At 37.7% G+C, this 27,912-nt stretch overlaps 1 protein-coding gene across 1 annotated transcript in view; it reads left to right on the forward strand.

The window, feature by feature from the left end:
• CFAP54 (cilia and flagella associated protein 54) overlaps positions 1-27,912 on the forward strand; it is a 239,556-nt gene that overhangs the window by 39,167 nt on the left and 172,477 nt on the right. Inside the window, 8 exon segments of the mRNA XM_084878469.1 lie at positions 86-220; positions 2,356-2,506; positions 3,784-3,860; positions 7,159-7,287; positions 7,619-7,745; positions 10,003-10,089; positions 10,182-10,303; positions 25,845-26,021. Of these exon segments, the coding sequence (XP_084734595.1) occupies positions 86-220; positions 2,356-2,506; positions 3,784-3,860; positions 7,159-7,287; positions 7,619-7,745; positions 10,003-10,089; positions 10,182-10,303; positions 25,845-26,021 (1,005 nt within the window).

Genomic DNA, 27,912 nt, shown 5'->3' on the forward strand with positions numbered 1-27,912 from the left:
ACATTGAGGGTTAGGTTCAACACATTCAACCTCATCTATATATCTTATTATTCCTGACAATTTACTTTCTCATTTTTATTTTCAGGATGTTCAGCCTGATAAAGAAATTGTGGTGGACATGATAATGTTCTTATGGCAGAGATGCAAAGTAGGAATTCAGCGGCTCAATATATCCAGAAACGACTATAGAAAATTCACCCAGAAAATCAGCACTAACAAAGTATTTATGTTTTCTCTTTCACATGTTTTTTATTATTGCTAATTTAAAATTGTGATAGTTAAATTGTTCCTGTTATTCTACCTGCATAACTACTATTTTGTAAATACATTGCTGAGTGAGCTTTTCTTTTAAGTGTGTTCACTGTACTTCTATCCCAGTTTAGCTTTGGGGAGTGGGGGCGTGTTTCAGGTTTTTAAGGGAGGAATAAGTATGTTTCTAAGGTCAAATGAGTTTAGGTAAATTTACTAACTTTAATCTTAGAAAATCAAATAACTAAGGAGTTATATTTATTTCTGCAATAATATATTTAGAATACCAGTAAATAAAGAGATACCAGTAAATAAATAAAATATTTTTAAATAAATAAAATGCTAGTAAATAAATAAATTACCCGTAAATAAAGAAATACCAGTAAATAAATAAAATATTGTCTCCTGCATTTCCAGATTATCATATTGAAGGTAAAAGTTGTGCAGGTAAATATGATAATCTGGAAATGCAGGAGAATATATATATATTTAATATATTTTATTGATTTTTTACAAAGAGGAAGAGAGAGAGATAGAGTTAGAAACATCGATGAGAGAGAGACATTGATCAGCTGCCTCTTGCACACTCCCTACGGGGGATGTGCCTGCAACCCAGGTGCATGCCCTTGACCGGAATAGAACCTGGGACCTTTCAGTCCACAGGCCGATGCTCTATCCACAGAGCCAAACTAGTTTCGGCCAGGAGAAAATATTTTAGCAATAACAGTCTCCTGGGATTCTGAGGCTTGCTGAGATTAGCTACATTAGGATGCCTGGGCATGATTTTATCAGATGCTCTGATGAAGTAATGATGTGGGTGCATAAGTAGTAATTTTGTTCTTCAAGTGTGATGGCTTATTTTGTGCTAAGCTTTGGATTTTATAGGCTTGAAAGACAGTGTTCAAGGGGCATGCCATGAAACTCGAAATATTTTAGAGGACTTTGATATTGAGCATAACAGCTCCTTTTAGGAAGGGGAATCAGAGTTTTGAAGATAATCTTCACTGATACATAAAATATTCACTGATAAATGAAAATAACATGATAAATTTTCCTTATGGTTATAGATATGCAGACCAGAAGCTTAAGTGGATCTTCTTTATAAATTTACATAAATATATTGATTGTATATATAAAAGCCTAAGCGACTGTTAAGATTGGATGACCTGACAACTGGCCAGTAACTGTAATACACACTGACCACCAGGGGGCAGACACTCAATTTCTTGTGGTCCCTCCCACAACTAGCCACCTTCCTGTGGTCTCTCCCCCTGGCCAGCTGGCCCTGATTGGGACTGGGCAAAAAAGCCCTGATCTCTGGCGAGGCCAAAGGACCCCATCTGTGCATGAATTTGTGCTGGGCCTCTAGTTAAAAATAATTTTATTAGGGTCATTGAATTTTATATTATTTAGTAGAGGCCCGGTGCACAAAATTCATGTATGAGGAGGGTCCCTCAGCCCAGCCTGCACCCTCTTCAATCTGGGCCCAAGGATCAGGCCTAAAATGGCAGTCGGACATTCCTCTCACAATCCTGGACCACTGGCTCCTAATTGCTCACTTGTCTGCCTGCCTGGTTGCCCCTAACTGCCCCCCCCCCCCGCCCACTTGCCAGCCTGATCACTCCTCACTGCCTCTGCATGCCAGCCTGGTCATCCCTTTCTGCCCCCTCTGCCAGCCTGGTCGCCCCTAACTGCCCCCCTGCTGGCCTGATTGCCCCCAACTGCCCTCCTACCAACCTAGTCGCCCTTCACTGCCTGAATTGCCCACCCTGCTAGCCTGGTCACTCTTCACAGCATCCCTCCCCCCACACTGGCCTGGTTGCCCCATGCAGCCTGCTTGTTCAGTTGTTTGGTTGTTCCTCACTAACCCCCCTGCCAGCCTATTCATAGGCAGCCATCTTGTGAGGGCACAATGGTCAATTTGCATATTACCTCTTTATTATATAAAATAATTAAGATGCACTAATACAGAGGGATACCATATATAACATTTTAATATAATTAGTAGATGAGGACTTCAAGGAAGTTTTAGGTTTTGAACAGCGTGACTCTTTCTACAATATAATATACTTTAATTTGATTTTGTTGTTTATTTTCTCTTTTCAGTGGATTTATCTTCTGTGGCAAATAAATGAACTAATTCAATGCTACAAAATGGAAGACATTGACATTGTAGTAGTGGCAGAGGTCACATTACGATTAAGTGAAATATTGGAGACTTTAGGAAACCCGAAAAGAAAGTTTAAAAGAACTCTAGGTAGAATATCGAATAAAAAGGATGAATTACATATTAATGTATATATACACATATGAGTATATAGGTACAAATTGGAATATAGGATAAAATTTTTTTAATGGAAACTAGACATTTCAATATTGTGCTTCATCAAAGATGATTTATAAACAGAGAACGATATAAGTTTAACCAAGTGGATATTAAAAATAGTTATATTCTGTATGAATCAATGGCAGATGAAACTGTCTTACAGTAATATTTCTTCTCCATTCTTCATCACCACCTGCTTCCCCCTTCCTCCTTTATGTTCTTTTCTCCTTTTATTCTGTTTTATACTTTCTGCTCTTCCATTTCCTGATAAGAATGTGTGTTTTTTGAAGAGAGCATGCTTTAGTCACCATGTTATTCTTGGTTCCTACCACAAGTTTCCAGCTCTGCCTGTCCTCTGTTAAAATGGCTTTGCAGGTGGAGTTTTAGAGCCATGGTTCTCACACTTTGGTTGGTATCAGTATCACTTGGGAATTTGTTAAAACTGTAAGGCCCAGGCCATATTCCACTTAAACTAGCCTGGACCTTTCTAGTGTTTATTGGCTTACCAGGTGATTTTGGTATGTGTTAAAGTTTGAGAACCACTGGTTAGAGGTGTCTAGCTAACACAAGCCATGGCCTGAAGTCACATTTTTTTTTGAAATGTCCTGTTTTAATTTTTGTGTGTGTGTGTAAAACTTGTATTAAGCAGAATTTCAAATATAAAATAGATGAAATAAATCACCATGTATGCATCGTCCAGTACTAATAATTATCAACATCTTGTCAATCTTATTTCATCTCTCTCTGCAACACTTTCTTTTTTCCTGAAGTGTTTTAAAATAAACATCATGTCATTTCTCCAACAAATACCTCTCTCTCTCTCTTTCTCTCTCTGTCTCTGTCTCTCTCCCCCCCCCCCCCCCCCGCCTCATTGGTCCACAATGCCAATATTATTATACCTTACATGATCTGTGAAAATTCCCATTTCTGATTGTAGTAAAAAAACCCATAACTTATTTGACTGTTACAATATTTTAAAAAACACCAGTAGTCTTTTTTGTTGTTGTTGTTAACAGCTTAACATTATTAATATCTAACAGACCTTTGTATCAACACATGATGCACACTTTATATTTAGAATAAAAACTACTTTATACCTTACAGTTTAAAATGAAATTCAGGAAACTGTTATCATTTTAGACTATCATTGTTTTTTTTCCCCCAATCAAAATTCAAATAAGTCTCTCTCTCTCTCTCTCTCTTTTCAGAAGTAACTGTAAGTAAAGGACCTAGTGAATTATTTGGGACTCCAAGCGAGCGCCGGGAAATTCTTCCAATATTACAGGTCTTACAAAATATATTCTAAAATGGTTAAAAACATGAATGTTAATTTTTGAATATTAACTTTGTAAATATATAATGGTTAATTATAAAGGTAATTTTGAATATTTAAACTTTGACAATTTATGGTTTCTATATACATTTAGAACTACAAGGCCATTTTTCTACCTTTTGCTGTAGAATTTTTGAGTTCTTAACACTGTATTGTGTCTTGTGAAGAGAGCTAGATTTAAGAAATCTTAAAAAGAGATTATTTTAACTGTATTAAGAGATTGAGGAGTTCTAATAACTGTCTGCCAGTGCTGTTTTCAGGGATTATTTATAGTGCTTGTCAAATCTGTAGCTTCCTGTTTTCCATTCTAGACATATTGAACCATAAATTCAGGTGTGAGGTTTTTAAAAATTCTTAATTCAGATATGTTCCTTTAAAAGTTCCCAGGTGGGTTCTTAAGACACAAGAATTTGAGAATCACTGGGTTAGTGGGCTGGCTCTTACTCTCTAAGACCTCATTGGCAGAGATGGGAATGCTAGTGGAAATTTTGAAGTGCTGGTTTTGGCTTGTGATGGAAAATTTCTGGCAACTATTGCCACTAAATGAAATGGGTTTCTTAGGAGGTGTTCAATTTCCCACAACAACAACAAAAAACTAAACATCACTTATGAACCATTGCTGTTATTTAAATTATAAAAATGTGCTCTGTCCTTGCGATGATTTACTGTTATCTGATGGGAAATTGTCAAAATCAATATACAAGTCTGATGTCAACAGCGTAAATGGCATCCCCTAAAATTGTGCAATATACAACATTTCCAGCTACACCGGGGCACATGGTTGAAGCAGTAGAGGTGATTCATTGGTGTGGTCAAGGGCACACTCAGTGTTGGGAGACCTGAAGTTAAGTCCGACTCTGAAATTGATTGTTTGTGTGATCTTGAATAAATAATTTTATCTCTTTTAATGTTAGTATACTTATCTGTAAAATTATAACTATAGCACCTATTCTACTGGTACTACTTAAGTTGTATAATTTAAACAAAATATTGGTAACCCTGTGGAAATAGTACCTGGCATATGGTAGCTCTTCAGCTTTTCCCTTATGTTTTTTTTTTTTTAATTTAATATATTTTATTGATTTTTCACAGAGAGGAAGAGAGAGGGATAGAGAGTTAGAAACATCGATGAGAGAGAATCATTGATCAGCTGCCTCTTGCACACCCCCTACTGGGGATGTGCCCGCAACCAAGGTACATGCCCTTGCCTGGAATCGAACCCGGGACCTTTCAGTCCGCAGGCCGACGCTTTATCCACTGAGCCAAACCAGTCTCGGCAGCTTTTCCCTTATGTTTCATATAGAGCACTGGATCTTAAACTAGGGTCTCAGCCTATGTGGGGGGAATGAAGTGGAGAAAATGAGTGATAACTTATTGTCAGGACAGTGCAAAATCCATATACTCACCTAGCAGAGTCTGTAAGAGAGATAAATGATGTATCTTGCATATATACAGGAAAATATTTTAAAAATATGAACTGCTATTATAATTATGTAAAATACTATTTGAAAGTTATACTGAACATGTGACAACTATTTTTTCAACAAATGGATAATAAAATTATAACAACTAAGGAGTATCTACCTCATAGGACTGTGGAAATTTAAAAGTTAATCTTATCTGAAGCATTAAGCTTAGTACCTAGAACATGTTTTAATTAAATGTGAGCTGTGGTGATGAAGATGATGATAATAAGATGGTGGTGGTGATGATGATAGAATGTGAGTGTGTGTGTGTGGGTCTTTGAAATTCTTTGATGGTAAAAAGATATCCTTAGAGATCTGGGTTTCTTGAAAAGCAGCAAACTAGGCGATCAGAAAACACTCTTGGTGCAAAAAACACCTAGAAGTTATAGACAGAATTGAACAAGTATTCTCAAGTACATTGCATAGTTCCCTAGACAGTAAGGTAAATCCCAGGGGTCAAAATAGAAAGGGGAACTGAAAACCAGAAAAAAATTTTATGAGTAGATACTGCAGTAGGTTGATGGGCTTAGTTACATGCTTAGATAACAGCCATCCTGGGACAAGAGACGATGAGGCTTGGGCACTGAGACTCACACATCGAGTTAGAAAGATGAAGGCTTGGAACTGAGACTCACACATCGAGTTAGAACTTACAAAAGACTACATCTTAGGAAAAAATCTGGCTATTTGTGTAGGGAGGTATCTCTGGGTGTTGAGGAGTAGATGAGAGAAAGTCTCTCTAATGATTTATAATTTTGGGTTTGTCCTCAATTAGGTCTATTATTTGAGTTTATACTATTTGAGATGCTCAAAACCTCCATGAGACCATGATTCTTTTTATTATTATTATTATGAATTCTTTTTTTAATATATTTTATTGATTTTGTACAGAGAGGAAGGGAGAGAGATAGAGAGTTAGAAACATCGATGAGAGAGAGTCATCGATCAGCTGCCTCTTGCACACCCCCTACTGGGGATGTGCCCACAACCAAGGTACATGCCCTTGCCTGGAATCGAACCCGGGACCCTTCAGTCCCCAAGCCGACGCTCTATCCATTGAGCCAAACCGGTCCCGGCATGAATTCTTTTTAGTTGGTGCACACACATGTAGTTCAAGTGCTGGACATTAAATCCATCCTGTGGCATGACATTGTCTGTCACACAAAATATAATGATCACAATAACTGGAACACGGATTCTTGGTTGAGCCAGATTTCTATAAAAAGGGTACTGTGGACAGCACTTCCATCTCTTGAATTTAACCTTTCTTGTGAGCCTGTGGTTCTTGTACCTCCATTCAAGAAGGGGAGGGGCAGACATATATTACATATCTTGAATGGATATATTTAACCAAATTGTGTGTATTTTAGGAATGCAAGGATGATTTAACATTAGAAAATATATAACACAATACACCACATTAGCAGATAAAAGGGGAAAAAAAGTATGCATCCCACTAGTTAAAGAGATGTAATAAAAGCATTTGACAAAATACAATCAGAATTCTGAAAACCATAAAAGGAAGCTATGTACATGATTGTGAAATCTAATTTGTATTTGGAAAAAAAGGATGAGATGTATTCATTACTTTACCTTTATTAATAATACTCCATATTTAATCAAAAGGCAAATACACTTAATAATAACTATAATACTGTTGACATTGGATAGACTATTTAAATTTGTTGCTTGGTTTTGAATTATTGTTAAAAGAAGTTTAGAAATGTTGCATATGAATTTTCCTCAACTTTTCTTTTTCTTTTTTATTTATAAAACCTCTTTAGAAAAAACCCTTGGAACAGTTATATTTGGCTTATGAACTTCTTGACAAAGCAATTGGTGCAATAAATGTCAATTGCATGTTAGCTACTTTGCCAAATGGATTATCAGTGTTTGATCATTGCTATACCAAGGTAAGAATGGGAAACTCATAGATTTAAAGTTTTACTTAACTGGGATGAGGGCTGGCCTTGCAAGTAGATAAGAAAGCATGATTTGTGGTGGCTTCCCTCTCATAAGCCAGGAACATATTCAAACCCCTCGTCCCAGAAGAAATCAAGAAGAATGAAGAGTCTTTGTATTTGTCATTAAAAATGAATTTATAACCCAGAGTGCAATGGGTTGAGAATGAGGAGGACTTAATGGCTAGGAGTAAAATAACTTGGATGCTCATAGGGTAGAACTATTATTAGTATGTTTTTGTAACTATGTTTCTTTTTCATTTTTACTTCAACTCTATCAAAGTACACCCAGGATACAGATGGAGACATTGCCAAACCAATCACACCAAATAATTACATCATGGATTTACATCTTGAATTAATTCAAGCTCAGCATCAAATAGCTGTTGTGCTTCTTGACGAACTGGAAGGTATAGTCATCAAAGCAAACAGTTTGTTCTGAATCAGTTTTAAGCTAAGTTTAAAATTAAAATTGGTAAATTATGTTCTTGTCAACTGGGTGTTTATTATTTTGTTTTTTCTTACTTTTCCAGTAAATAGCTTTCATTATTTTTTACACCTTGCATAGCTAATAAGTTAGTAAACTTGTAAAATTGTTTATTTGAGCTATTGTAAATTATTGGTATTTTATGAAATCAATGAAAAAACCATTTATTGAGTGCCTACCAAAATCCAGGAATCATGATAGGCTTGTTACATATGAGACACCCAGCCTCTACTTTTGAGCTTATAGATAAGCCAGTTACAATGAGGGAGATTACTAAATGTGATAGAAGTGGGTTCAAAGTTTTAGTTGTGGGCACACAAAAGATGAGTATCCATGTGGAATAAGAAAGCCAGGGATGACTACCTAGGAAGCTAGTAAATACTAGTTTTATGAAGAAGATTGATAGGAAGCCACAATTTTGTAGAGAGAAAGTAATCTTGAGCAAGGTGGAAGCAAACAGTTGTAAGGAGCAATTCTAGGAATGACTGGAATTCTCATGGCTGGATAAAGCACACGGGGAATAACAGATACTTCCAGGGAGGTAGATCACAGATAGATCTTGAAGGGCTAATGGGTTTATACTTTATCCTGAAAGCTAATGAAAAACTGAGAAAGACATCTCCGACAGAGGACAGGTGATTTGAATTTAAGTTGTTTTGGCAAGAATAGCTTTAAGAAAATGTGCCAGCAATAATACAAATAATGTGTTTACTTGAGTTTCAAAATAAGATTTAATACCATTAGGTCTAGAAACTCTTCTGTTTAGGATTAAATTTTGATAAAGCCATCTTACTCTTGATATGATTATATAGCCACTATTAATATAACTACCTTTCTCCATTTTAAATTATTGAGTAATTAATGATAGAACTAAGTGTTATAGCCTATTATGACTTCTGATCTCAGTCTAAAACATTCAGAATCATATCATACATACAGCTAAATAGTATATTAGATCTTATTTATCAATATTATAGATGATTTTATTTATATGAAATAGAAAAAAGCATATTTTTTGAGTTAGAAGTAATTTGAAAATTCTTATGTCCTCACATAAACTGTGGCAAATATAAGAAGATCAGTAAAACTGCATTATAGTACATTTGTTTGAATTTTATCTTTTGATGGATAAAAATAACATAGTATTTTACAAATAGATAACTATTCTTCAGCTAGAGGCCTGGTGCATGAAATTCGTGCACGGGGGTGGAGTGGGGGGTGGAGGGTGTTCCTCAGCCCAGCCTGCACCCTCTCCAATCTGGGATCCCTCTCACAATCCAGGACTGCTGGCTCCCAACCGCTCACCTGCCTGCCTTCCTGATTGCCCCTAATCACTTCTGCCTGCCAGCCTGATCACCCACTAACTACTCCCCTCCAGCCTGATTGATGCCTAACTGCTCCCCTGAGAGCCTGTTTGCCCCTAACTGCCTTCCCCTGCAGGCTTGATTGTCCACAACTGCCCTCCCTTATAGGCCTGGTCCCTCCCAACTGCCCTTCCCTTCTGGCCATCTTGTGGAGGCCATCTTGTGCATTGGAGTGACAGTCAATTTGCATATTACTCTTTTATTAGATAGGATAGAGGCCTGGTGCACGGGTGGGGACTGGCTAGTTTTCCCTGAAGGGTGGGGGTTTCCTTGGGGTGTGGGCAGCCTGGGTAAGGGGCCTGTGGTGGTTTGCAGGCTGGCCACGCCCCCGAGCGACTCAAGCAGAGGTCCTGGTACCTGGGATTTATTTATCTTCTATAATTAAAACTTCATAGCCTTGAGTGGAGGCCAGGGCTGGCTAGGAAGCTTGGCTTCCTCCATTGCTGGGGGAAACCCAAGCCTCCTGCTCTCTCCAGCTCTGTGGTCGCCACCATTTTTGTTGGGATTTATTTATCCTCTATAATTGAAACTTTGTAGCCTTAGGCAGAGGACAGGGCTGGCCAGAGTGGGCAGAAAGCTTGGCTTCCTCCATCGCTAGGGAAACCCAAGCCTCCCTCCTGTTCTCTGTGTCTGCAGACATCTTGGTTGGGTTAATTTGCATACTTGCTCCTGATTGGATTGTGGGCATGGCTTGTCCATGTAGTAGAGGTATGGTCAATTTACATGTTTCTTTTTTATTAATGTAGATGTTTAGAAAATATTTCCTTTCTTGAATATGAGCTTAATTATAATGGCAGTCTCCTTCTTCTTCTTCAGTTTTGCAGATTCCAACCGTTAGCAAAAATATATCTACCAAAATTCCAGAAAAACTAAAACAACCTGAACACATTGATTGTTTTACAGGTAATTAAAACCGGGATGACCTGTCTTTCCAAAAATTTGTAAAGATAGTTTTTATGTTACCTTTTTGATAAAGTGTTTGATTACTGTTTCAGAAGTCAGTGTAATGAATAAAATAAGGAAGAATAAGCTATCCAAAGCAATTTATTTGATGAAGAAAGCTCTTCTAATATTTGAGAAAGATGCAACCTCTACCTCTTCACATAACCTTTTGATGGTAACAATATATCCTTGCTTCTTTTAGTCTTGACATACAACTTCTGTTAAGTGAATGATTTACTTCCCTTTTCTAAAAATAATGTGTTGTCCTTAACATTAATTATGAAACTTCAGGTTTACCAAATCTAGTGATCTGAGAAGAAACAGTCTTGAGCAAAAGTAGGTTTACAGTTGTTCTTATGGAAAAGAATACACTCCTATATAATAAAAGCCTAATATGCTGCTTGATCATCCAGTCATCTGTTCAACCAATCAAAGCATAATATGCCAATGATATGCTAAGGTCAATAAACCGCTCACTTGCTATGATGTGCATTGACCACCAGATGCTCTGACTGATAGGTTAGCTTACTGGTGGGGTCTAGCAGATCATGACTAAGGGAGACTGAGTGAGATGGGTCAGACGTGCAGTGGAGCCCTCCTACAGTCCCTCCCCAGCTGGCCAACCTCCCGTGTCCCTCCCTGGCCCCAATCATGCACTGGTGGGGTCCTTGGCCTTGCCTGTGCCCTCTCATAATGTGGGATCCCCCAGGGGATGTCAGAGAGCTGGTTTCAGCCCAATCTCACAGCAGGCCGAGGGACCCCACTGGTGCATGAATTCTTGTACTGGGCCTCTAGTAATTAATAAATAATAATAATTACTTAATGAATATAATGAACATAATGAATATAATGAATAAACTCTGTGTTTCACATACAACTGTAAACCTACTTTTGCCACAGCCTGTATATCTCCAGTCCTGAACTCTCCTGAAATGAGAAATTTGCTTTCTGTATAGATTGCTCTGTAGGTGCAACTTGACATGGGAAGTCAAATGAAATCTGAATAATTCAAAATAAGGGAATTTGTAGAATTTAAGTGACACTGTACCAGCATAATGCAGTCCATTCTATGGAATTAAAATACCATCTCTTCAGTTGGATATTGCTAATTTATGAACAAATTATCTTGTCTCATTCTGGCCTGGAAATTATCCTGCCTTTTTGCTTACTCATTATATATTGATTTTAGAGTTTAAATTCATGAGGGAAATAACTCTTCAAGTTATGGAACCTTTTATATCCTCCCATTCCCCTTTGTATTATCCACACAAATTTGGTTGTATTGTCTGAGAGAATGGCACATGATGAGGCAGAGAATAAAGCTACAAGTAGATTGGCTGATAAGGGAAAGAAAGTGTAGGTCAATGGTAGGGGGACGATGCAGAGTTAAGAAACATTTTAGAGAGAAATTTTAGCATATTTACATGCTAAGAATGAAAACCCAGAAGGAGAGAAATTGAAGATAGGACAGAATGGTTAATATATAAAGTGGAGTCTAATAAAAGAGGGAAGGAGGATGAGACTGAAAGCACAGATAAAGCGATTCATTTTCAATGGAGGGTGGCCTCTGATACAGAAGGGAAGGTGAAAAGAACAGATACATGTTTAATTAGGTCTGTAGGCAGAGGCAGAGTTGAGTTGATACCCTTTTACCTCAATCATCTGATAAAGTAGGAAGCAAAAATATCTGCCAAGAATAGTGAGTGAGGGTGGGTAGTTGGATTGAGGAGAGTAATAATGATTGGAGAGTGGAGAGGGATGGATGAGAGAGAGGTGACTCCAACTTAAAGAAATGACAGAACGATGAAGTCCTAGCTGAGATTGAAGTCTGAATTTTTTATAAGCATGGTGGTGGGGCATTATCCTGGTGTGGTATTTTATTTTATTATTTATTTATTTATTATTGGTTACTCCTGACCTGAGGATGTTTTTTTCCCGTTGATTTTTAAGAAAGAGTGGATGTGAGAGACACACATTGATTGATTGCCTCCTGCACACATTCGTCTGGACCGTGGATCCATTCTGCAACTCAAGTACATTCTTTTGACTGGGAATCAAACCTGAGACCCTTTGGTGCATGGTCCAATGCTCTAACTACTTAGCAACATTGGCCATGGCTTGGTGTGATATTTTTAGTAGCTGTGACAGCAGACTATTTGGAACAGAAGAGTTTTGTATAGGGTTGGATTTTTTTCTTAAAGGAAAGCTGTCTTCCTACCACTGAGATTGGGGAACACACTGGAAATGTGGGAAGTCTGAAGTTTCCACATTCTCCTTGTGCATCTTTTCCTTTTCTTCCTTCCTGAGTCATCCTCCTTAAGGATTTTCACCAACTATTTATTTTTTAATCTTTATTGTTGAGATTATTATAGATGTCCCTCTTTTTTTCTTCCATTTCCCCCCTCCAGTCCCAGACCTTCTCCACTCTATTGTCTGTATCCATAGGTAATGCATATATGCATATAAAATTTTTGTTTAGTCTCTTCCTACCCTCTCACTTCCCTTCCCTCTTAGAATCATCAGTCTGTTCCATTTCCATGTCTCTGATTCTATTTTATTCACCAGTATTTTTCTATTCATTAAATTTCTTATTCATTTATTTTTATATTCAATTGTTGATAGGTATGTATTTGTTGCAATTTTGTTGTTCATTTTCTCCTCCTCCTCCTCCTCCTCCTCCTCCTCCTCCTCCTCCTCCTCCTCCTCCTCCTCCTCCTTCTTCTTCTTCTTCTTCTTCTTCTTCTTCTTCTTCAGAACACCCTTCAACATTTTATATAATACTGAATTGGTGGTGATGAACTCCTTTAGTTTTTTCTTGTCCATGAAGCTCTTTATCTAACTTTCAATTTGACAATGGTATGGGTATTCCCTTGTGGGTAACTAACTGCTTTTCTCTTGCTGATTTTAATATTCTCTCTTTGTCTTTAGCCCTTGGCATTTTAATGATGATGTGTTTTGGTGTGGTCCTCTTTGGGTTCCTCTTGTTTGGGATTCTCTGTGCTTCCTAGACTTGTAAGTCTATTTTTTTTTTTTTATCAGGTAGGGGAGGTTTTCTTTCATTATTTTTTCAAATTGTTTTTCAATATCTTGATCTCTCTCTTCTTCTGGCACCCCCATAATGCAAATGCTGGTATGCTTGAAGTTGTCCCAGAGGCTCCTTACATTATCTTCATATTTTTGGATTCTTTTTTTCTTTTTTCTCTTCTTATTGGGTGTTTTTGGTAACTCATATTTCAAATCATTGATTTTATTCTCAGAATCATCTACTATACTCTTGAATCCCTGCATATTATTATTTATTTCAGTCACTGTATGATCAATTTCTGATTGATCCTTTTTCATTTTTTTGGAGGTTTCTAGCAGATTCTTGAGTAACCTTATAATTGTGGTTTTGAACTCTATATCCAGTAGTTTTCTTTCTTCCATTTATTTCATTTGTGACATGTTTCTTTGTCTCTGCATTTTGGCTGCTTCCCTGTGTTTGCTTCTATGTATTGGGTAGAGCTGCTATGTGTCCTTGAGTTGGTAGAGTGGCTTTGTGTAGTAGGTGTACTATAGGGCCCAGTGGCTCAGCCTCCCCAGATACCTAAGTTGAGCACTCTAAGTGTACACATTTATGGGCTGTGAGCACAGTCTTATAGTTGAGACTTGATTGCTGTTGGTGCTGTTGGGAAGAATTGACCTCCAGGACCAGCTGTGACTATAGTGGGAGAGCTGCTATGCAGGAGATATTCCTATGGAGCAGGACTTTTTTTCATGGTGGCTTTGATGCTCACTGAGTTTGCCCCTTGAGTGTGCCACTTATAGATGTGTAGAGTTGTAATCTGTTATGGTCTGACACTGACACTGGGTACACTGACTCTTGGGTGTTCAAGGAAGTGCAAAGTCAGCCACTGCCTGGGGCCACCAAGCAGGAGCTACTGAGGGATCTTAAGATTCCTCCTCTTTGTATGGGTTTAAAAGTACCCACATAAGGCCCAGCTATGAAGCAGGGCAGGCTGGTGCTGGTGCCAGATCTTGGGTCTTTTATTGACAGGTTTGGGGCACCCTTACCCAGTTGTAGCTTGTTTGAGAAATTTTAGCCTGAGAAAGGACAGGCCATTCTTACGCAAAACACACTGCACACAGCTTGGGTGGGGTTGTAAATTGGATGAGGTGAAGTTTTAGGGAATAACCAGAGAGGAGCAAACAGATATGGAGGTCCCAGCATAGGTACAATGATCCTGCAAGCACATTCATCTGGAAGAAAGCTGCCCCTGAGTTACTGCCCCAATGCCACAATGCCAGTTTCTCCTCATATGTGTCTATGATCCCCCGAGCCTCGCCCTGGTGCTGGAGCTCAGAGGAAGAGGGACCTTATAAGTTCAGATTGTGGTGTTGGCCTTTTAAGAGGAACAGCTGGATCTCCATTAGTCTGTGTCACTGAGCCCCAATCTGCAGTGGTTTTTATAGCCTGTATTTATTAGTTCTTATTGCCCTTAGGGACTTCTTCTTCCAGCTCTGGGACTCTGGGCTGGAGGTCTGGTGTGTGGTTGGGGACCCCTTTCTCCTCTGCATGGCATCTGTAGAGACAGACAATCTCCATTCCAATTAAAAAAGCACACCTGGGTGACAAATCAGCCTGTTTCCTGCCCTGCACCTCCTACCAGTCTCAGTGTGTCTTCTTTACTTCCTCCTCCATTTATTTCTTAAGTGAAACTATTTTAATTAAGAAAAATTATAGCCAAAACTGGTTTGGCTCAATGGATAGAGCGTTGGTCTGCGGGCTGAAAGGTCTCAGATTTGATTCCGGCCAAGGGCATGTACATTGGTTGCTGGCACATCCCTATTGGGGGGTGTGCAGGAGGCAGCTGGTCGATGTATCTCTCTCATCGATGTTTCAAGCTCTCTATCACTCTTCCTTCTCTCTGTGAAAAATCAATAAAATATATATTTTTAAAAAAGAAAAATTATAAACATAATGTCCTTTGAGGATAGATTCATAGCATGCATTTTGAGACTTTACTTTTTATGAGTCATCCTCCTTAAGGATTTTCATCATCTAGCAAGTACTGAATATTTATTTAGAAGTCCTGAAATCTTCTACCTTTGCTCCTCAGTGGTAGTATTTTTTTTATCCAGTATTAAGGCTTAATGATCAGTCTTCAGCGTACAATGATATTATGGCTCAAACAATTGCCAAACTTTCTTTCCTTAAACAATACAAATAGATTTCTTTCCTTTGGAAATTATTTTGTGGTGGTGCACATTACAAAATGTTTTACATTATTATGATCTTGTAATTAAGTTATCCCCAAATTAGTAACTGATGTGTCACCCAATATGAAATGGTTCAAAAAGCCAGATCTTTTCAGAACTCTTAAATAATTCATAACCTGTTTTAGTTTTTTCAAAAGAATCCTGACCTTGTGGAGCTGGATAATATCATCAGGTGTCTGTTTCATTACAAATTAATTAAAGGTGAACAGACTTGTTGTAATGAATGAGGGACAAACCTTCCTAGTTCACTGTTAGCTTTTCAAATGAGATGAAAATTTTCTTGGTTATGGGTTCTTCATTTTTTCCACTTTCCTGTCTTGATTATTTGACTTATGGGAGTTTATATTGGCTTTTTACACATTATATCTCAGATTTATTTTAATGGATTGCACCTAGAATCATTTGAGATGTCCTTGATCTTCTACTTCTGATCAAATAGAATAGTCATTGTGTGACTTATCATCATTGCCTTTGGAGCCCATCCACTGAGTATTCAACATCTTTGCAGATGGGATTTCTCATTGGAAAGAGGCAGTACCACTCCTTCATCCATGTGCTAATTGTTACCATGACAGGGTTGTTTACTGTTGTTTTTTGTTCAGCTTACATTTCTCCTTCTGAACATCACCTCTTTAGTAATTTCTTCTTCCCACTAGATGTAATCAGGTGGGACTTTTTCAGGGTCTTTCTTCCCTGCTAACCCTGATGAGGACTAGTGATGGAAGCTGGCCAATTCATTGCTACCTTTTTGGAATCTGAATATTGAGCAGAGGAATAAAAAGATTAAAACTAGTTTGTGTTTATTCATTCTAATGCGTGTGTCCTGATCATACAATTACAGTTTGTAGACCTGCCTATCTTTGTGGACCTGCTCTGGTCCAAGCCTGGTTTTCCTATTGCTTCTGTTGCAAAGAACCCCAAACGATGCATCTAATTTTCTCCTGATATTATTTGTTGGAACATAAACAAATAGATAGCTGACATTATCTTAGCAGTTCCAAATTCCAGTAATAATGCTTCAACTTTAAGCAAAGGAACATTATGAGTTAGCATATTTATTTTTATAATTGACATGAATTCTAATTTTATGCTCCTATTTTGAAACCACAACTAATGAAGAAGTTACTAGAAGTTCTAATAACTCTTGCCTTTACGCGCACACTGCCCCCAGAGAAGGGACGGTCGGCTGTGCCGCGGGATTGTCCTGACGGGAAGGAGACTGGGGCTCCAGACTGCTCTGAACGCCACCTCCAACTCCACTTCCAACTGAACTGAACCCCAATACCGGGCTCATTGTGGGAGAGCATAGACTGTTTGGCAGCAGGCGAAAATCGAGGGCACCTTTCTCTCAGAGGCGCCGGCAGCGAGCACTGAAGGACCCGCATAGGGCGGGGCTGACGGAAGCCAAAGCTGCAGGCTCCACCCTGAAACCCCGTCCCGTCGGTAACTGCGAAATGCGACAACAAAATAGATCACAAACGAAAGAAATGGAGGACAAAAAGCGTCTGGATATAGAGTTCAAATCTACACTTATAAGGTTTTTCAAGAATTTCCTAGAAAAGATGGATAAGGCCTATGAGGATATGAAAAGAGATCAACTAGAATTAATAAGGAGTCAACAAGAAATGATAAGGGATCAACAAGAAATAAAGAATACATTGTCTGAAATAAAAAATATTTTACAGAGTCCTAAAAACAGAAGGGAAGATCGCAAGAATCAACTCAAAGATTTGGAACATAAAGAGCCAGAAGACACTCCTCCACAGAAGCTAGAAGGCAAGAGAATCCAGAAAATTGAAGATAATGTAAGAAACCTCTGGGACAACTTCAAGCGAACCAACATCAGAATTATGGGGGTCCCAGAAGATGAGAGAGAGCAAGATATCGAAAACATACTGAAAGAAATAGTGACAGAAAACTTCCCCCACCTGGTGAAAGAATTAGACTTACAAGTCCAGGAAGCGCACAGAACTCCAAACAAAAGGAATCCAAAGAGGACCACACCGAGACACATCATTATTAAAATTCCAAGAGCAAAAGACAAAGAGAGAATATTAAAAGAAGCAAGAGCAAAGAAGGTAGTAACTTATAAAGGAGCACCTATACGATTGTCAGCTGATTTCTCAACAGAAACCATGCAGGCCAGAAGGGAATGGCAAGAAATATTCAAGGTGATGAATAGCAAGAACCTACAGCCAAAAATAATCTACCCAGCAAAGCTATCACTCAGAATCAAAGGCCATATAAAGAGCTTCACTAATAAAAAAAAGCTAAAGGAGTTCATCACCACCAAACCAGAATTATATGAATTGCTGAAGGGGGTTCTTTCAGAAGAGAAAGTAAACCAAGATAAAAACTATGAACAACAAATACGTAATTATCAACAAGTGAATCTAAAAACCAAGGAAATTAAAAAAATCTGATGAACAATATTAACTGTTGAATATAATAGAATCAGAGGTATGGAAGGGGAGTGAACTGACGATTCTTGGGGAAAAGGGGAGAGGGGGGCGTGGGAAGAGACTGAACATAAACTGTGCACCTATGGATGAGGACAATGGGGAGAGGGGAAAGGGCAGAGGGTGGGGTGGGAACCTGGTGGAGGAGAGCAATGGTGGGGGGGAAAAAAGGAACATTTGTAATAATATGATAAATAAAAACTTATTAAAAAAAAACAAAAACAAAAAAAAAAACTCTTGCCTTTAATATTTCCTAAATTTGTATCTTGAGGTCCCTTAAATACCACTCTGTTAACTATGATAGCAGTAACTGGATTACTGAGCATAATTGTTTTATTTATTTTTATTTTACTAGAGGCCTGGTGCATGAAATTTGTGCATTGGGGGTGGGATTTTCCCCTTAGCCCAGTCTATACCCTCTCCAATCTGGGACCCCTAGAGGGATGTCCGACTGCCGGTTTAGGCCCGGTCCCAGGCAGTCAGACATCCCTCTCACAATCCTGGACTGCTGGCTCCTAATTGCTGGCTCCTAATTGCCTGTCTGCCTGGTCACCCCTAACCACCCTCCCTTTCCCCCGGCCAACCTGATTGTCCCTAACTCCTCTGTGTGCCTGCTGCAGGCACCAGGGACTGGGGGTGGAAGGCTTTTTTCCCCTCTCCAGGCTGCAGCTGCAGGTGCTGGTGCCCAGGACCGCTAGCAGGCAGCTTTTCTTCCTCCTGGTTTTGCCCAGGCCCAGCTTTGTTAGAAAGGAGGTCCGGATGTTTGTCTGGAAGACATCCAGTCTAATTAGCATATTACCCTTTTATTAGTATAGATTACTATTACTCTATCTCCCACTTCAAGCACTCTGGAATGTTCTGTTTTGTCATATCAGAATTATTTTTGGTGCTCTAGGCATATTTTTCTCTATCAAACTACACATTTTTCCCCCCTGATTTTTTTTTCTCTTATATCTATCCTATAAATTGCATATTTTATTCTAAGCAATATTTCTTCCCAGGATTCTTAGATATGAGTTAATGTACTTTCTACCTCCTTCTGAATTATACATAATAGTGTTAAGAACCCAGATTACACCTCAGGGAGATCTACTAGGCAACTAGTAAATATAGCACTTTATCATTGCAGTTTTTTTGATAGTTTCCGTATGTCTTAATCATGTCCTTGAAGATTGCTCTATATCTTACTAAAGTGTTATCTGCAGTGAGGCTGTTAAGCCATCATCAAATGTATTTGTCAACCTGTCCTCATAAACATTGAATAAGTTCTGAAAAGAGGCAGATCTCAGATTCTGTGATGAAAACAATAGGCAGAGAGATTTTATTTAGTCAACAATATTTTGGACTTCAGTGGTATTATTTTTGGGCACATTGCAGCACAAACCTCCATTAAAAAAACACTCAGAACTTATTTCCTTTGTGAATGGGTAGAGGAGCCTCTTTCCATTGAAGTTCTGGTAGCTGATTCTTTCCCTGTGATAGGTAAAGACTCATTTCTTCTTTCATGCTAAGTAAGGCCTCTGATTTGGCAGGCACTCTGCTGGACAGCGAGGATATAGCAATGAGGATATAGTTATTTTCCATGTCATGGAAAACCCATTTTCTCTTGACCTCTGATTAGGGAATTGTATATATTTCAGAGCTGCAATACTTTGGTGTTCTAGATCATTACTGTTATAGCTATTTTCATGTCCACGTTGATAACACTTTCACAGCTTATTAGAGCTAGTTTCATGAGAATTTTTCTTTCTTGATTTTTTTGGGACTTTGTCTCTGATGATATTTCCTCCTTTCTATCTGAGAAACTCCCTTTAAAAAGCCCCTAGTCACTTTCTCATAAATGGAATCTTATTAGCAGCTTAATAATTTGGTTCACTAAATTAGGGTGTTAATTTCTAACTATCATTAGGGTTTACTTTGAGTCCTATTATAGAATTGATCTGATTTACCTAGATCAAAGACGTTGTTTTAGATTTTTCTTCTATCACTTTTCAATGAAACTGTGACATTTTTATTAACACTTTAGTATTTTTATTCACCTACTTCAAATCAGGCCATGGGATTCTGAATGTGGGGTAATAAAGTTAAAATTGATCAAGACTTAATCAGAACATCTTAAACATGATTTCTTAGAATGCATAGATTATCCTCCTCTGTCATAATTTCATACATCTTTCATTCAGAATACAATTATCGAACCTAAAGAGATAAATACAACACTGTCCTTGTCATTAAGACACTCATTAGTTAGAGAGTATGGACAGTCATGTTCACAGGTGCCTTACTGCATAATAGTTATTCACACTAACATAAAGATTGTGTGAAATGAAGGGAATGAGTACCTAAATCATGGGACTTATCGTGGAAGAAGTCAGCGGAGGAGATGTGTGAATGCATCTTGAAACACAGAAGAGAGTGTAAGACCCTCCAAGAAGAGGAAAATGCAGGGCAAAGGCACAAAAGAATATAGTAGAAATTATCTGGGAACGAGTGACTTTTTTTTCTTATGGTTTTGGAGGTCAGGTTGGACAGAGTGGTAGCTATGGGAGGAGAAAAGAGTTCAGGGGGAGAAAAGAATGGGAAGTATAGTTGTAATCAGAATTAAAAAGGGCTGTGGAGGAGTTTGCCCTGTAACCAGTATGGAGGAGCCATTGATGAGCTAGGCCAGTGGTCGACAAACTGTGGTTCTCGAGCCACATGTGGCTCGCGAACCGCAGTTTGCCGCTCTGTTGACTAATGAGTTTGCTGACCACTGAGCTAGGCAACTGAAGGTTTAAGAGTGTAGAGGCTGAGGGGAAAGGCAGGAGGCTGATCTGCTCATCTAAATCAGTGGTTCCCAGTCCCTGCTGCACTTCAGAATTATCGTTGGCATTTGTTAACAATAGATGGTCAAGCTGCGCTGCCAGTGATTTTTATTAAGTGGCTTTAGAGTAGGGAGAGACTATCTTAATTTTTAAATACACTTCATAGATGATACTGATCAACCGCCACGTTTGAGAAATGTCTGTGTGATAGCCCATGGCAGGAAGTTTAAAAAGATCTCAGTTGGGGTCGCGGTTATGCAGGGAGAAGGTGCTAGTGTCAAGTCAGAAGATGCTCGTTTCCAGCGGGTTCAGCTGAGCATGAACGCTGAGGCAAATTTCGGGAATAAATGTAGGAAGCCCGGAGCATTTGATTATTCAACTGAGGTGGAGTCAAAAGCAGTCTGTGTTAATACCAGGGCCAGTGAGCCAGTGGTGCTGGCATATTTTCAGGCTCCAAACCACAACATAATCCGGAGGAAGGAAATGGCTCTAGACTTTTAAGGCATTGGTCCCTTTCCTTATGTTGCATAACTTTTCTTAGGCTGATTTTTACTGATTCTTTTGCCACCTGAATAATCATAGTCTCCACAGCCTGTGATGCAAATGAAGGCACATGAACATTTAATCTTCAAAATGTAATAGATTTTTTAAAGTTCTCACCGGAATATAAGTTTTTATTGATTTTCAGAGAGGGAGGGAGAGGAAGAGAGAGAGAGAGAGAGAGAGAGAGAGAGAGAGAGAGAGAGAGAGAGAGAGAGAGAGAGAGAAAGAGAGAGAGGGAGACAGAAATATCCATATGTGGGATACATTTACCGGTTGCCTCCTGTAAGCACCTCAGGCTAGGGATCAACCTTCCACCTAGGTATGTGCACTGACTGGGAATCAAACCCACCACCTTTGTTGTATGGGACAATGCCCCAACCAACAGAGCCACTTGGCCAGGGCCAAAATATAATAGATTTTATTTCCCTTCTGTTCAACTAGGAACTTCTTCCCTCAGAATTTTCCCACAGTTACCTGGGGAACCTATTTACCTTGTTCAACTCTGGCCTCTTTCTTATCAAACTGCCACTTGTTGCCTTTCCAGGGAGCCCCGCTCTGTGGGCACATCTGCCTTCTCAGAGGGCCGAGGCTGGCCTGTGGTCTGTGGCAGAGGGTGGATGGGGGAATGAGCCTCTGCCCAGCCCCGTGCTGGTTGCGTCCTCTGGGCTGAACTGGAACTTGACATTCTCATAGTCTTTTATGACACAGTCCCTTCGGCTTCTGGCCCTTACCATTTTCCATCCATTTTCTTCAACCTGCAAACCCCCCCTCCCCTCCCCCCAGTTTGATTGAATGAGTGGAAAAGAGGAGATAATGGAGGGTAACAGATGCCATCTTATCTCCCTGATTGACTGGTTTATTCATTCTGTGATGCAACAGTTACATCAAGCACCATGTGTACATAAATTAGCTTTTGCCTGGCCAGTGTAGCCCAGTGGCTGAGCATCAAACTATGAACCAGGAGGTCACGGTTCGAATCCTGGTCCTGGCACATGCCTGGGTTGCAGGCTTGATTTCTGGGGTGGGAAGGGGGGCGTGCAGGAGGCAACTGATCAATGATTCTCATCATTGATGTTTCTATCTTTCTTCCCCTCTCTCTTCCTCTCTGAGATCAATAAAAATATATTTAAACAAGTAGCTTTTGATGGTAAACATGTATGGTCTCTGGCACATAGACTCTGGAAGCATAGTTATCATGTATCACCCTTCTCACAAGAAGGAATGGTTGTCCTGTGCAGATGGCTAAGACTCCTGAACTGTAAGTGTAGAAAAATGTTCAAGGTCTTCTGGCACAGAATAAGTGGAATTAAAACACCATGTATTGCTAGAGATAAATTTTAATCATGACTAATGATTTTTAGACCTTATGTCCACCATTTTTAATAAAAAATGAGAAGTTAATTCTGACCTCAGTTTAGGCCAAGTTTCATTATTTCAGGGGAAAAGTATGATGCTACAGTTTTATAGTCTGCACTGCCATTGGGGATGGGTTTACCCACTTAGCTTTAAATATCACTCTGATGCTTATGACTCCCAGATCCTGTCTCCAGTCTTATCCTTTCTTTTGAGCTTGAGTCCAGCTTTCCAAATGAAAGCTTTAAATTCATCAGGTCTTTGTAGGGGAAACAGCCCGGGTTTTGTATCTGAGAGAAGTGCATTTGACATTTGGTGGACATTTTGTCTCCTCATCCTCTGGATTTTCTCTCTAGTGTTTATTAAATTTGCTAGAACTTTCAGAATAAAAAGGAATAGTGGCATTCTGTCTCCTCCTGGATGTTATTGATGAATCTTTTAGTGTTTCACGATTTTCTCCGTGGGCTAAAATTAGTATTTTTTCTCCTGCTTAAAGAAAGGGCTCTCCGAGTTTATTGAGCTTTGCCTCCCACCCCCAGCTTTATTGAGTATAATTGTCTAATGAGATGGTAATATATTTAGAATGTACAATGTGATTATTTGATATACTTATTGTGAAATGACTACCTCAGTCAGGCTAATTAACACATTTATAACCTCACATGGTTACTTTTATTGTGTGTGTGAGAGAACTCTTAAAATCTATTATTTCATAAATTTCAAGTATTCAATACAGTATTATGAACTATAGTCACAATGCTGTACCTTAGATCTTTAAAACTTATTTCATTTTATAACTGAAAGTTTGTATCCTTGAGCAGCATCTCACCTTTCCCCAATTTTACTTCTTCCTTTTTGATTTGGGTGTTTTTTATTTCATTTTCTTTTCTGATTGCTGTGGCTAAAATATCCAGTACCATGTTGAATAGGAGTGATAAGAGTGGGCACCCTTGTCGTAGTATTCCTGATATTGAAGGGAGCACTTTCAACCTTTCACCATCGATGTGATGTTAGCAGTGGGTTTGTTATATATCGCCTTTATTATGTTGAGGTACGTTCTTTCATATGCAATTTGTTGAGAGGTTTTTATCATAACAGGATGTTGAATTTTGTCAAATTTTGTTTGGGTTCTACTGAAATGATCCCCCTCCCCCCATTTTCTTAATGTGTGGTATTGCATTTATTGATTTGAATCCTATTTATATTGAACTATCTTTGAATCCCAGGAGTAAATCCTGCTTATTCACTGTGTATGATTCATTCGATATACTGTAAAATATGGTTTGCGAATGTTTTGTTAAGGATTTTTACATCTATGTTCATCAGGAATATTGGTTTGTAATTTTCTTCTAGTGTCCTTTTTTGGCTTTAGTATCAGGGTAATGCTGACCTTGTAAAATCAATTTGGAAATGTCCCTTCTCTTCAAGTTTTTGGAAGAGTTTAAGAAGGGTTGGCATTAATTATTTTTTACATCTTTGGTAGAATTCACTAGTGAAACTATCCGGTTCTGTGCTTTTCTTTAGTGGGAGATTTTTTTTTTATTACTGACCAATTTCTTACTTGTTATTGGTCTGTTCATATTTTCAATATCTTCATGATTCAATATTATACCATAAGAAGATTGCTCTGTGTTTTAAGTGCAGTCATATTTCAGATTTTGTTATCAAAAGTTATAATAAATTTGTAAAATTATTCAAGAAGCTATCTATCTCTGTTGTTAGAAAATTTTAAAATGGCATAGGAATTATTTAGTTCTTTGATATTTGAAATATTTTCAAATGAAATTAGTTGAGCCTGACACTTTTGTGGGAAGTATTTTTGGGATATATTTTCTAGTTTCTTCCATCATTATTTCTGTGTTTAAGTTTTTTGTTTCTTGAGTCAGTTTGCTGATTTTATACTTTCATCCTTAATGACCAATAATGTAAACTTTTTCATGGGCTTATTGGCCATTTGTATATCTTCTATGGAGAAATGTTCATTCAAAACCTTGGTCCATTTTTAGTGGGGTTGTTTGTTGTTTTATATGAATTTTTAACAGTTTTTTTTTATATATCCTAAATGCATGCCTCTTATCAGATGTAATATGTGTAAATATTTTGTCTCATTTTGTCAATTGTCTTTTCACTTTTTTGATGGTATCATTTGAAGCTTTTAAATTTAATGAAGTCCTAATCCCAGATCATGAAGATTTACTGCATTTTCTTCTAAGAATATTATTTTGGCTTTTACACTTGGATCTGTAACTAATTTTGAGTTAATATTTGTATTTGGTGTGATGTAGGGGTCCAAGTAAATGTCTACTGTAATTATCCCGGTACTATATGTTGGAAAGGCTGTTTCTTCTTTATCACTCATTGAATTTGAATGTTTGCATAGCTTTCTGCTTTGGAGCTCAATTAGAGTGCTCTTGCCCTTTAATTTAATTTAAAAGAGGAGTTTAACCCATTTACATGTATTATTATTGCTGATATAGTTAGTCTTATTTTGAATATCATTTAGATCTTCTGATTTCTATGTTTTCTTTTCTTTTATTGCCTTTCCTTCAGGTATACAGAATAAGTGTGTGTTTTTTTGTTTGTTTATTTTGTTTTTAAACATATTTTATTGATTTCTTTACAGAGAGGAAGAGAGAGGGATAGAGAGTTAGAAACATAGATGAGAGAGAAACATCAATCTGCTGCCTCCTGCACACCCCCCACTGGGGATGTGCCTGCAACCAAGGTACATGCCCTTGCCTGGAATCGAACCTGGGACCCTTGAGTCCACAGGCCTACTCTATCCACCGAGCCAAACTGGTTTCAGCAGAGAATAAGTGTTTTTAACTGTTCTATTTCTTCTTGCTAAGAGGAAGAAATTCTCAATAATATTCATTTAAAAACAGCATATACCAATAGTCTCATTGTTTGAAAGTTACATTTCAAGTTGCAGTAAGAGTAGGTGTACAATTCACTGGTATAAATGTAGATGATTGTATAATGAACTTTTTAAGAACAATGAAATTCGATAATAGATATCCAGAGGTTTTGATTAAAAATGAAATGTCTCAGATTAAATATAATAATGATAAACAAATTACACATATATATGACACTACTGCCTTATTTAATAACTATTTTTTTACTTAGCCTTATTTAGTAGCTGTTTCTTTAATTTCTACAAAATCACTCAGTGCTTATATACCACCAATACTCAAAGAACTATATATAGCAAGATAGTGTTATTTAACATCACTACAAATATAAGTGAAATTAAAGCTCTTGAAATATATTTTTCTGTTTTCACACCTTATTATAGGAAGCATATTCTTTAATTGAGAAGGTTGAAGTAGGACAAAATGCTCAATATCTGTATCAGAAAAATATGGAAAGTTCAACAAAAAAGAAAAGCAGAATCCCTCCTCCACCTATCCTGCTATCCCGAACTCATTGTTCTGTGACATTGAAACCTGCTTCATTTATTTCCGATGTTAAGGTATGTTGTCCACCATGATCTTTACTTCAGGCAAAGCAACACAAGTACTTTTATGACTATAATGATTGATACTTTTATTGCTTTTAGGGCCTGACTAGTCTTATTTGTAAGCACCAAACACTGGATTAATATTCTGATGTAGTAATTATTCTTAGTTTCTTCATGATCTTTTCCTTTTTATGCTGTTTCCCTTTATGCTCTTTATTGACCTGCTATACCCACATATATAGTAAAGAGAAACAGTAGAGAATCATTTGTAAGTATCTTCATTACCATGACATACTAGTAGTCATACACAGACATTCTAGTGTGACACTTGAAGAGGATAGATGACACTCTTAGAGCCAATGATAGAGATGATATTTGGGGATGGTGAATTGAGTCATTCTTTCCAAAGTTCCTCCAAGTAAATGAGGATGGTTTTAATACAAACATACAAATGACAGTTTCATCTGTATTGTAAGTCACACATTTTTATGTATTTATTGAAGGATGTGCTCTTTTTTCCATCTCCAATGCCTTGGAACTCAGCCTAAATGTTACTATAACTTGAGATTTTAATTTCCTCACAAGCATTTGGTTCTACCTAATTTATATTTTAAATATTATCTTTTCTTCTTTTGGATGATCAACAACATTCTCTTTGATGTTATATAAAAAATATAGTGTGTCTTTGATTCTCTTTAGGACATCTGCTTGAGCTTACATTGACTTGGTATAGTGGGGAGGGTATGGGCTTTAAAGTCAGAGGCAAGCTTAAAAATTCCAGCTCCACCTGCCAGCAGTAGGACTCTCTAGGAAGTCTGATTATACTTTATGAGGTGTTTTGTTGTGCTTTCATTTGTAAAATATGTTTACTGTGAAAATTAAATTAAATATTATGTAATATTCTTGGTATATTAACTTTTCCCCTCATATCTTATTAAATATATGTAGTAAATTTTTCTAAAAGCAATTAATTATGTAACCATGATTACATGATTTAATTTTATTTTTTTAACAAAATTTTTCCAATGAGCATTGAGTATCTATCATCTATCAAGCAGTGTAAGGTAATTGAGTTATAAAAATAAGCACAAACAAACATGGTTCTAGTCTTTGAGGAGCTTTAGGCTGCTGGTAGGTGGACATCAGTGAGAAGTAATACCATCTTCTCAATGCTTTATAATTGGGGGAATAGAAATATCGTCAGTCTTACATCTAACTGCGCTATAATAAATGCATTATTCCAATTGCTAGCCATTTTAAAGTTCAACTTTGGATTTTTCTGGATCTGTTGAAAGAATAGGGAGTCACTGATTTTAGAAATTTAGTGAAGAACTATGACTGGATAATTTACCAAGATACTTTCATTTTCCAATGTTTTGGTTTATTTTATCAAAATCTTATTTTTAAGTATTTCAAATTAGTGACTAGTTTATTTCATAATGCTTAGAAATAGAAAGACATGCGTTCCATATTTGACTTGTAATTGTTGGACTTATCACTTACCACTTTATATTAATTTTTTTGTTTGTTTTTAAAAAATATATTTTTATTGATTTGAGAGAGGAAGGGAGAGGGTGAGATAGAAGTATCATTGATGAGAGAGAATCATTGATGGGCTGCCTCCTATATGCCCCACACGGGAACGAGCCCACAACCTAGGCATGTGCCTTGACCAGGAATCAAACTGTGACCTCCTAGTTCATAGGTCAACACTCAAACTCTGAGCCATGCTGGCTGAGCCACATTATATTAAGTTATATAATACATTAGCAGAGTTGTATACTCTAGGAAATTACCTTCTGCTTCCTACTGAGCAGCACTAGATGGTGCTATGGGCTTAAATACATTTACTGGTTTGAGGATTCAGCCATCTTTTGTTTGATCAAAACCACTGTTAAGGTAT

This window comes from Pipistrellus hanaki (genome assembly GCF_964339955.1).
Source record: "Pipistrellus hanaki genome assembly, chromosome: 3".
Lineage (NCBI taxonomy): Eukaryota > Metazoa > Chordata > Mammalia > Chiroptera > Vespertilionidae > Pipistrellus > Pipistrellus hanaki.